This window comes from Achroia grisella, unplaced genomic scaffold (genome assembly GCF_030625045.1).
Source record: "Achroia grisella isolate CSIRO2021 unplaced genomic scaffold, CSIRO_AGI_Agris_v1 utg1174, whole genome shotgun sequence".
Taxonomy (NCBI): domain Eukaryota; kingdom Metazoa; phylum Arthropoda; class Insecta; order Lepidoptera; family Pyralidae; genus Achroia; species Achroia grisella.
The window spans coordinates 2,734,641-2,747,373 of record NW_026712590.1 but is presented as its reverse complement, the minus strand read 5'-3'; the positions used below and the strand labels follow the sequence as shown (position 1 = coordinate 2,747,373).

At 31.8% G+C, this 12,733-nt stretch overlaps 1 protein-coding gene across 5 annotated transcripts in view; it reads left to right on the top strand.

Moving 5' to 3' along the window:
- Positions 1 to 12,733, top strand: part of LOC131851284 (protein pangolin, isoforms A/H/I/S) — a 152,732-nt gene that overhangs the window by 60,667 nt on the left and 79,332 nt on the right. For all 5 annotated transcript variants that reach the window (XM_059201778.1, XM_059201786.1, XM_059201770.1 and 2 more), the window contains exon 3: positions 4,989 to 5,052. In XM_059201778.1, the coding sequence (XP_059057761.1) occupies positions 4,989 to 5,052 (64 nt within the window). The remainder of the gene's footprint in view (positions 1 to 4,988; positions 5,053 to 12,733) is intronic.

Here is a 12,733-nt window from a genome sequence, read left to right as displayed (position 1 = left end):
TAGACTAAATTGATGAAAAAATATTTATAAAATTAAAAGGAAGTACACGAACGAAATTGCGGGAAACAGCCAGTGAGTGCATAATCATTTTCGGACAAAATTCTGATGACAATGAAAACTGTACTAAAATTGAGTGATTTAGAACTAATTTTAAATAAACTATATAATCTTCTAATGTGTAACAAATACACTGTTTTCGTCTGTAAACAGCATGTTTGCTTAGTACAACTCGCAGATTGTAGATTTATTTAATACAAGTCTTGTTAGTTTATACACATATATCAATTTCACACTTAACACATCGCCACGGAAATCGTATCCCGCACTCGATCTTGACAGTCTCGAATTAACCACCGCAGTTAATGTAAATTAACTGTCTTTTTGTTCGAATATCGAACCCGCGATCTTATGACACGCTGAACATCAATTAACTGCGCCGCAGGGACTTAATTACTTCTATCATGAGATCTAGACTACCAGACATACATATGTCAAAGGGTTGAAATGGTTATTTTTTATACGTAATATGTAATTTCATTTGCTTTTTACTATCTTGTACATATATGTGAGTTTATTAGGTTGATACTTATGATTTTGAGTTACATGGTGATTGGTTTGTATTCTCAATTATATATATCTTATAATATATGACACATAAAAAAATATAAAAAAATGATACATATTTGTTTATCTAAATTAATAGAATTCATATTAATATTATATATGTGAATGTATCTGTCTGTTTGTTAACATCTAAGCGGCTCATCAGATTTTAATGAATTATGTAAAAAAATAGTTCGTATCATATACGCTATCTTTTACCTGAAAAAATGACATGTCTATGACACCTTTGCATTACCTTCTGAAAACTATTTTACCTCTACTTACCCTGTCATCACTCTAAGAAACAATCGTTATTTTAAAATATAATAACACTTACCGAAGACGCCATAAAGGATGCCCCTAATTAATTTTTATACAACGTTCAATATAACGTGTTATGACATAATATTAAATCATCGAGATGTCAAGAACAAAAAAAAGTGGTCTGTAACAAGAATTTAATCAACGTTCGCCCACAAAAAACCCTGGCGCGCCACAAAGCCAGGGTTGTCACTTCACTAAACAAGGTGAGGTAATTGATAGGAATCAGGAAATTGCCTCGAGGGTCAGGCACTGTAATTGGTGCCCGCAAGCGGGAACTGTCCGCTCCATTGACCGTTTGTAGTGGCACTAAGATTGAGGGTTGTCGAGTGTATTGGGAAAGTGGAGAGTTATAATAATAATAAACTTGGATAATTCACACAGCGCCATCTAGTTGTAAGCTAAGTTGAACTTCATTAATGGCTATTAGACAACTAATATAAATACTTAAATACTTTTTTTTTAAATAATTTATAATATACGTTACATAACACCCAGAACAATATATACAATCTTAGTCATGATTCAGTTTGTGTGAAATTATTTTCAACCTATTGACCGTTTTAATACATAGAAAACAAATAAATATTGAAATTAGAAGAACGTTGGTGGCAACCCTGAATGCATTATATGTTGGTTTAGCACTGTCATTATCATGAACCTGATCGTGTGTCTTAAAATTTATTTACCATCAAATTTATGAATTTCCTGTATTACGCATATATTTTCACCTAACTAGCTATAAACCTGTTACTGCATACTGCAACTCATTATTAGGGTTCCGAAGCAAAATTGATAAAACGAACTACTAAAATTTGTAATGTGTCAGTCTAACACAGCAATTTAGACTTGCTAAACATTACAGGCTATTTTCGGCTTCTGCTTTTTTTCAATAGCATTGTTCTGTCCGTCCTCGAGATAAAATCTACAGACTTTTTTTATCTCATATAATATTAGGCAGGGAAAAGTCATAAGAAAGTTCAGTAACGATAACTAAAATGCAAAATTAATCACTTTATATTATTATAAATATAGGCATAATTTGAATTCGATACCTTGTGGACTATTACCTTATGCGAGAGGTACTATCCCATGAGAAAGGTGCGTCAGATAATGACGTCATTTCTGTGATACGTGGTATCACGGATGTCCCATTCCAGTAATGGTATTAGACCAGGTGTTCATAGATGGCGGTAATCACTTACCATCAGGCGAGTCGCAAGCACGTTTGTCCCCTGTGCTACAAAAATCATGATGTTTGCGATGCATGTACTTACACAGATAGACGATGATTGCAATTCACATTCAGATGGACCTTCATGTTGATTGTGAGAATCTATTATAAAAATTATAGACTTGGAACATGTACGGAACACTACATTTCTAACAGGTTCACTGCTTGGTCGATTCTATTTTTGTTATCGCTGCCAACCCTACATTGTCGATGCGTCGGGCACCGTCATTAATGTCATTAATGTAGGAGTGACTTCGTGCGCAGGAGGACTTGTTCTCACAGCTTGTAATGCATTCGAATCCATTGCTCGAATTACCTGTGAAAATACATTAAAAGATTTTTTATGGATGATGATGGAATGGTCCTGCTTAATGGTGAATGTGGGTGGGTCACCGGAGCTCAGTAATAAGCTCCCGCTTTAAAAATGTCGTGAGTCCAGTGTCATGTCAAAACAAACAAATATAGTACTTATTTTTAAAGAGAGAGTTTAGAGAATAATACATTGTTTACCATAAAATTATTCGTATTAATACTCCTTTAACTAATGTATATTAATAAACAAATATAGTATTTGCTATTATCAGTTAGTTACATATTTTGGTTCAATCCATCGTAAGGTTTATTTAGTTTTTTAATTCTTAATTATTCTTTTTGAGTTTATACTGAATCGATTTTGTTGTTACTTTATATATATTTGCGTGATTTTGATATGATCGTTGAAATGTCGTATTGTGGATCTTAATTAACGATAACAACTCTTCTATTTCTTTCTCACGCAATCTGCTTGTGCGTTTTTATAATTCTCTTTAAATATCAACCCAATTTTAAAATAATTTATAATTTCGTGTATAAATCCTTGTGAAACATGAGCAAAGATTATTCTGGAATTTACGAGAATATTTCCATAATAAGTATATCCCTATATTAAAATATGTTACACAAAGTTGGAATTTGAACATATAAACAGGTACGCTTACGTAATCTCGCTTAAAAAATTACCGTTAAATTGGGGAAATCCGTTATCATTGATTTGGGGTAAACACGTCCGAGTGGGGTAAACTGATTCGGACTCATCCAATTACGACCCCACTATAGACACAAGTATTCGAGGGTATATTCTGTGGTCAATAGAAACGTTAGAAATGTTTTAGATAGACATAATTTCAATGTTTTTATTTTTATACAAACTCTATTATTTATACTTTTTAAATTAATGTATAATTCTGTATTTTTTTATTTAAGTATGGATATTTCTCTAAAAAGAATAGATGTAATTATCATTGCATGTATTCTTATTTAGAGAAAGGTTGTCTGGAATAGCTATATCGGTAGCTCATAAAGGTATAAAATAATAGATATTTTATTTATACCTTACACGTTACAGAAATTACAAAAAGATAATATAAGGCAGAAAAGAGATGAATGGACTTTGGACTAAATAACGAGATGCTAAAAGAGTCGAATAATATATTACGGCGACCCCAAAGGATAGCGAATGATAACTTATGAAATAACACTCGAAAATGTAAGATTGTCGAGTGATCACAGAATAGTCCCCAAACAATAACGACGAGGTGTCGGAATTTCAAACGCTCTATTGGTTCCATAATAGTTGCACATTGAGGATATATCGTTTTTGGATTAATCACAGCGGAAGTAACCTACATTTTTGTTTTACGAGATACATTTGTTGCTTTGTTTTAATCCTTTCGCATTTATTATATAATACCTTCACGACTGTTATCTCAGATAGGGTAATCAAAGGGTTTTATTGGATGAATATGGAATAGTGTGCTTATTGTTATAACTAGTGCATTATTTCAATTACTGAAAAACTAGCAATACAAATGACAAAGTTTTACGACATCGGCCATAAGACGTGAACTCACGACCCATCGATCTTAATCGGTGTAGTGGATCACTAAGCCCCGATGCTCTCTGAGTTAGCAATGATGTCTACAGTCTGTAAAAATATATTTTTATTTAGGAACAACAATTGCATATATGTTTATTAAACAATTGTAAAAAAAATATTAATTTATAATTGTTTAATGTCTATTAAACGAATAGCATTGAGCATTTACAGTAATAAAATCTCTTAATACTTATGAACGTGGATGGATGGAAAGCGATAGGATGATAAGAAAAAAATATGAATGGATTGTGTGAAAGATGATATGTATAAAAGGATATTAAGCTCAGTTATGACGGAGATTATTATCATAATAAGAATCAATGGAAGAAGATGACGTACTGTGCCGAAAGAATATAAGTACATAATATTGTTTTACCAATTTACCACAAAAATTATTTTATTTTGCTACAATAATTAGGTATAACTAAATCTTTATTTAAATATAGTATATAGATATACACATTACTATTTCTATGTATTAATAAAATAATGTAAATATAACTATAAAATGCGTAATAAAACATTGATATGAATTATTACGTAACAATTACATTTGCACATAATTAATTTAATGTATTTAGCATTATTTTAATTAATTTAACAATTAATATAATATATATGTCTATTTTATTGATTACGCAGACAGACATTTTTATTAAATGCGCGTATTTAAAAACACATGCAGTAGAAGTAGTTTCTAAGTTATTTCTAGTTTTCCAATTTTCAGTTGCATTTTGTTAATATTTAATTTTGTAAGAACTGGAAAGAAAAAATAGATTAAGTTGTTATCAAGTTATGCCGTGATCAAAGTTTTTTATATCTAGACTGTCAAGCCGAGTTCAAGTAAGAGAACTGGCGAGCAGCACCGTGTGTAGTTTTACATTTGTATTACAGTATATGTTTTGTTTGTTTCAGGAGAAGTCCGGCGAGCCTTATTCCGGTAAATTATCGGTAAAGTCGGACTTAAGTCCTGTTTTCGGTAAGTCGCATTTTTATTTACCAATATAAATAGAAAAAATAGACGTGATAGCCTCTTAATTTTTTTTCTGTAAGTAAGAACTTTATGAATGAACTAAGTGTACTAAATATTTATGTTGTGTATGATGTGAGTAGTCTGCTCCTTATGATTTTAATATTAGCCCCAACTGACAAATTCATCTTGCAAGCTTATGTTTCACTATAATTTAGTTCTTTATTAAATTATATATTTATTCATAAAGTTTTCACTTACTTGGACTGACTACATTTAGTTACGTGTTATTTTTCAATTGTCGTATTTAGTACACATTTATATAGTTAATCGGGTCTTAAAACGAATGATTGTATGGCAAATAAATGTATTTAAATCTAAACGTTCGGACTAAGTTTACTGGAGTATAGTAATTGATGTCGTAAATGCTACCAGATACAAAATACTTTATTAATAATTCTTTTTTGTTGACCCGATAAAGCTTATTAATAATTTTGTAACTAATTCATACTGAAGGATGAAGTAACAATTTTTTTTTATTCAACTATGTATTAGTGTAAACACGCCTTAATTACTTACTACTTGTGTACTTACTCAGTCTCGATGTCAGAATTATACTTTTAATCCATCATTTAGGAGTTGCTAAGTGATTTATCAAATCAAATTGATTGTAAGTCGAAATTTTTAAGGTCATAACCCTATGATGGTTACTGTGACCCAATATGTCAAAAGGAAAAATATCAATTTAATTCAATAATCAAAATTAAATTAATCGCACAAACATAAAATTCAATATCATTAGTTATTAATAAACAGTTCCCGCTGTTTTGAAAGTTTCATAACTTCATTATCAAAGGTAGAGAGTGCAAAGTTAAATGCATTGATACCTTTAAGTCACTTACGTCTACAGCTAACAGTTTGTTTTGCTGGTTGTTTTGGTTTTTTAATGGATGATAATGGAATGGTGCACTCGCCTGCGCTAACGGTTAACGCTGACGGGGTACCAGTTGAGCTTGATAAGATGAGCATGAGGTCAGGCAGTTAACCCATATTGGGAAATGGGAATAAGGGTGCGATATGGCAGCGAATAGAATAAAAAATTCTTCATTCAACCAGAAGTAGAATGTACGTACAAAGTCAAATGCCTGGATATCGTTATGGCACTTACGTCTACAGCTAACAGTTTCCTTTGGAAGCAATGTTTTGGTTTGAAGGGTGAGGTATGGTAGTGAATAGAATAGAATAGAAAATACTTCATTCAACCAGAGGTGGAATGTACAAAGTAAAATGCGTTGATACCTTTATATCACTTACGTCTACAGCTAACAGTATGTTTTGCAAGTTGTTTTGGTTTGAAGGGTGAGATATGGTAGTGAATAGAATATAGAATAGAAATCGCGAATTAGCAAACGTAGCGTCGGACGCCTCGCAGTTAGAGCGACAACATACGATCTGTGATATTATTATATTCTCTCAAAAAAGGTCATGGTCTACCTGGTGCTGTGTGGCATCCCTCGTCATCATGTGAACCATCATTCGTTGCCATTCAAAAAGAATATTATGCTATATCTCCATACTCCGTAGTTTACGTGACGTGAGGTGACGTTGTCCTATATATTATATAATGACAACCACTCCTCATAAAGAGGGCCGTTACCTTCTTTACCATTCGCTATTGTACAAGTAAGTGTCCTTCTGAACTGACGTATGTTTGGTTCCCATATGTGTACGAATAAATTAAAAATACCAAAGTCACGTTTACAATGAAACAGTTTTTCCGAATAGCACTTACAGACACTTACGCGTAAACCGCTAGTGATGTGAAATTGATTTCCGTGGAAGTGAGCACGATAGGTGGGAATTATCGGGCCGGAGTTAATGCCGGGGCTCGGCTCGAGGCCATTACGTGAGAATTATGTATGTTTTATCGCCAGCTTATAATCATCTGTCACTATCGTTACAATATTTTCGTATAATTTCATCTGGCTCCACCTCTGGCTAGTGTTGGGCGTTATCTGAGATTTTATCGATATTTTTTTTCTATTAGGTGTTATTGCTTAGCTTGAAGTGGATATGCTTATTGGTAGAATTGTCTTTGTTACTACAACTATTATGGATAGTATTAAGTATTATTTTCACAGTTGGTTATTCTGGTCCAAAAAGAAAGAAATCTACACTTTTTTCTTTTTTCTGTATAGTATTAGAAAACTTGATTGAGATAGGAAAAATTAGTAAAGGCTTTAGTAAAGAAGTATTATAAGAATTTACTTACTAATAACGAAAGGCCGTTTTTGCTAGGAATATTTCTTTATAAAAATTTCGAATTAATGTTAAGTAAATATTTGTAGAAATTAAAATACAATTAAATATAATCTACATGTACATTTATTATTTCAAGAAGTTGCATTGTCGAGATTGCTTTCTTAGCGCGTGGAATGTTTGTCCAATGATCCTGTCTGCATCTCAGTGTGATAAATATGCAGTAGTATAATAATCGACGTGTCATGTAGTTTTATTGTATTCAAATTTCAACGTCGATTGAAAATATATATAATATATACATATAAGGAAACTGAACTTGTTCGCTGTTGCTTTATTTATTTATCCTTTATTTACATTTACGTCACGGATAAATAGATAAAGTAATCTAGATTATTATTGATAATATTCGTATGCAAATGCATATGAATGTCCTTGAAATTCGCAAATATATTAAAATTAATATTTATAGATTTGGATTTGGAACTAATTAAAATCTATTAAAATTAAACCCCTTGGTAAAGACATTGAGGTTCAGTTCAATTTTATAGTCGCTAAATATCAGAAATAAGTTTGTCATCATCTTAGAATATCATTTAAAGTGAGTCTGATACCCTAAAAATATTATTTATTTATGTTTTTTAGCGACATTTATAACATATAAGAATTTGTTGTGTATAAAAACAATTATATGTATCGGTTATGAAATTCGATGGACATCATTGCGTGCCTTGTTGGATGAGTAATTACTTTTTCTTAACAATTTATTCTATTAATATTGCGCAATTAAATAATTTCATTTTATGACCCCAAAAAGCTACTTTAACTTGTAAATTGTACCTACTAACGAATATTTCCAATCATTATTTTCCCAGCTCTAAACACGATTTTCTACTTAACTTTCTGTTATTGGCACCGTCCATCCAAATCAAATACTTAGCGAATTTTGTCACGGACACACAAACGGAAATGTTTATCGATATAATTTCTCACACATCATCGACACGTTCACATTCCTGCGGCGCGTCCGAACGCCTCGTTATTTGTTGTTATTAGTGTTGTTTTTTTTCGTTATTTTTTACCTCGGGATGTTTTTGAGAACCGGTTACGGGCCTAATCTGATCAGCTCAACACGACCGCGGTACCGGACCCGGGAAAAAACTATAATGCAACTGACATGTACAGAGTTAAAGGACTCGTAAGGTTTTTGTGCGATAGCTGATGGGGATATGAGCGTCCTAGTTAATGTTTGATAATTGTTATGAATTTCAACCGCGACTCTTTAATAACGAAATTCTATAATTATGAGAAGTGAAGACATTTGTATGTATTATTTCGTTATTTGTTGAAATTAGTATTATTTAGATTAATAATATGTTTTTGTAGATAGAGCCACGGCATAGAGCTCTTAGTCATCGTCATCTGATTCTTCCTCATCCCATTTATTTGGGGTCGGCGTAATATGCTCTTAGTGTTTTACTTAAATGTCTTAAACCCAAAAGGTCGCGTGTTCAAATCTGGCCGAAACGAAAAAAAATTGTTTGTCAATTTATATTTTTGATCGATTTTTCGGTGTACGAAATACGGAAGGGTTAAGGGTAACCTAGGTTTAGTGTTGCGTTCACCACAATGCCATTATTTGTCAATGATTCTGGCTACCTCATACGAGATAAAATGATGGTATAAAATAGTTCTTTTTATTACTTTTTAAAATATCTTAACTGTTAAAAAAGCTTTGTATAATTTATCGAATTAGGTAAAAAAGGTGTTATTGTGGTGAGTCCATTTCATTAATTAATATATTTATTTCGTTTCCGCTACCATTAGCATGTGTGAAACCACAAAAATTCAGTGTGGAAACCTGACTACCTCTACTGGAAGCGTTACGAGTTTCTCTATTGGTTATCAAATTTCTACCGAAAGTAATAGAAAATCTATCACTTATAAAAAGCTACATTATCAGTGAGAATAATTGGCCGTTTTATATTTATAAGAAATATGGGAATTACAATACAATATTTAACAGCAGTACGAAGCTGGGGCGAGACACTAGTGTATATAAACGACTCTACGGTCACAGCATTCCTTTTATTCCGCTATTACTTTCTCGTGAAATAATTTACAATTGAAATACGAAGACGAAGTTGAGAGCTGTAACTGGTATTGAATAAATGAGCATAATTCACACTTGCATTCTTGTTTTTTTTTAGATTTGATACGTCCATATTATGGATATAAGAATGAGAATGGAGATATTACTAGTTTCCAGGATATGTAAGATGTGGGATTAAAGGGATAAATAAATGTATGATTTGGAAAGTTGCGTGAAAAGGAAAAAAATTGAAAAATGCTATTTCAATAAACAGTATGAACATCATAGAACCGTCTCTTTCCTGCATTATGTCTATTTGTCACGTATCATTTACGATATAATAATAATAATCGTGGTTCATTCACACAGCGCCATCTAGTCCCAAGTTATACAGAGCTTCTGTTATGGATATACTAGACAACTATAGAAATATTTAGACATATTTTTTATTACATAAATATATAGAAAATACACAGATTAATAAACACAATCATACTCATAATACAAACGTTTTTATTTTGCAAGGAATTAAACCCGCGAACATCGGAAGTAAAGCATTGTGATTGTCAAGCTAAACCGCTAGACCACCGAGTCTCTACCTGTTCATTTAGGGAACATTTTATGTCATTATACTGAGCTCCTAATTAGAACTTGATATGCGTTTACAATTAGTCTGCGTCGTTACGACGTTAATGAGATTCTTACAGTTTTCTTGTTTTAAATAAGTTAAATTCGGATTCAGATTTATTTATTGTGTAAAACAGGTTTCATTTACCTCGTCATTTACAAAATTACAATTTAATATTAAACATTAAAATACATTTCAATTTGATTTTGCATACATTCATTAAAGTGATAAGATGCTTACAAAAATGTATACCGACTACAAAATGGAACATTTTCATGGTACGAATGTGTTCATTGATATGTTCCTCAATTATGGACAGATTGTCAAGTTTTTTTTTGTTTAGAAGGATATACCTTCAAGATGGGCTCGTTTTTTTAACTCAGGATCTGATAATATGATTTCAGGGTAATTGAGCAAAATCCTCAATATTCTATTAATAATGTAACATGCAAAAAGTATACTATTCTGTGAGATGGTAGTAGGTACACCTAATTGCAAGTCACAGCTGCTGAGTTTACAATGACAATTATATATTAAGTTTAGGGTAGGTGACTAAAATGGCGGTTGTTATTCATGTGTATGTTTATTTGCTAAAATACCGCTATGCCATAAATAAATAAATTATTGTTGGTTATACAACAATCTTCCATCGTCCTCTTTAAATTTTGATATGACACAACTCCAATTTGTAAAAAAATCTTCACACTTACATTGATGGAATATAATATGTATGTATATCATGTACTTGTGAAATTATAAATTAAATTTTCAATACGAAATACTGTTGTTTCGAATGATTGATGATATGTTCACGTCGGATAACTGAGACATAATTACAATTTCGAATGTAAAAACCGCCATGAATCTTGGTAATATTGAGATGGGTTATGTGCAGAAATCTGGCGTCAGCAATAATGCCTCCATTGCCGTAACAAGAACACAGCACAAGCAACATTCACATGTTTAGTGTTACCGACTTTTTTTATGGATTAGCAATCCTAACTTAGTTTGATAATGAGACACTATCTGATTAGTATTGTTTGTTTGTCATGTTTTACACTTTACAAAGTATAATTAAATTAGCTACTTGCCCTGACTGCGCACGGATGTATATGTATTCCTACATAATATATAAATTCCTATACATATAATGCTTCCTCTTCAATGACTATTTGTTGCGAAAAACTGCATTAAAATCTGTTGCGTAGTTTAAAATATCTAAGCCGACAGACTATGTAAAGATATAAATTACGTACCTACTCACATATAAATAGTATTTGAGATGGTCAAGCATTAGTTTTTATTTCCTTATTAACTTTACCTCGGTGACATGGATGAAGTTTGTTGGCGGGTAAAAGTATAGTATTATATAATTTTTTTCGAAGAGTATTCACCGTTTTTGGTGACATTACGTCTTAACACAATTTCATTTTACAACTTGCTCATAAAAATTGAGTGTCAATACGATTTTGTTGGTTTGTAATTGTTAGTGTTGTCGCTTGCAATTTACACATTTATGACATATCCAAGGTTTTTATAATAAAAACCAAAATGGTATGAATACCAGCGTACTAGTGCGAAAGTAGGGTATAAGATTGCAAAGACACAACTCGCGAAACTGAACCCATGACTAAGCCCCCCCACGTTGAGTAGTTATTGTATTGCCGATTTTAACTCCTACACACTTTCCCATTATATAAAATTACTGGTTACGTATACAGTAACGATATAAAGAAATATTTGTGGCAATAAGGATTTGTTTATGTAACAATCCTTCTGATAATCTTATTCTAAGCGGTAACCGTCGCCTATATACATGAACAGCACAAAAAATCTCTATCTAATCCATCTATCTAACCTATATTAGATTAGTATCTAGTATTTCTAACTTAAAAACTTTGCAATGACTCCTTGATATGAAGACCGCCACGAGTTCATTTGACTGCATGGTATTAAATCCGCGAAGTGTAGTGTGTTTTGCCATATAAATTAAAATCGTTATTAAAAAATAACTATTCATGGTATAAGGGTGAAATATTGAGGTTGTATTTTTAATGCCACATTATAAAAATAAAAATAACAAGATTCTCTAAACATAAAAAATAGGTGAAAATGTTAGGTGTGAACAAACCTTATCACTTATGACGGGGTATGAAAAATAGCCGATTCTCAGACCTACTGAATATGCATATAAAATTTCATAAAAATCGGTTAAGCCGTTTCGAAGGAGTATTGTAACTAACATTTTGACATGAGAATTTTATATCTCATCATTATAATATATCATTATATATAGTATAAAACAAAGTCGCTGTTGCTGTCTGTCCGTCTTTTGTCCGGATTTTAAAGCGGTTTTTATAAATAGATAGAGTGATTAAAGAGGAAGGTTTATATATATATTACATATACACCCGTGCGAAGCCGGGGCGAGTAGCTAGTTAATATTATAAATGCGAACGTTTGTAAGTATGGATCTTTGTTACTTAAAAACAACTGAACAAATTTTGATGAAACTTTACAGTAATATAGCTTATGCATCAGAATAACACATAGGCTATATTTTATATTCAAATTTAACGCAGGCGAAACCGCGGGCACAGCTAGTATAAAATAATATCCACTTAAATCGAAGCTATATGCAGATGTAGATTTGAACTCGCACCAGAAAGACGCACAGCAGCGTGTACATACAAAAAACGTGTGTACGTTTG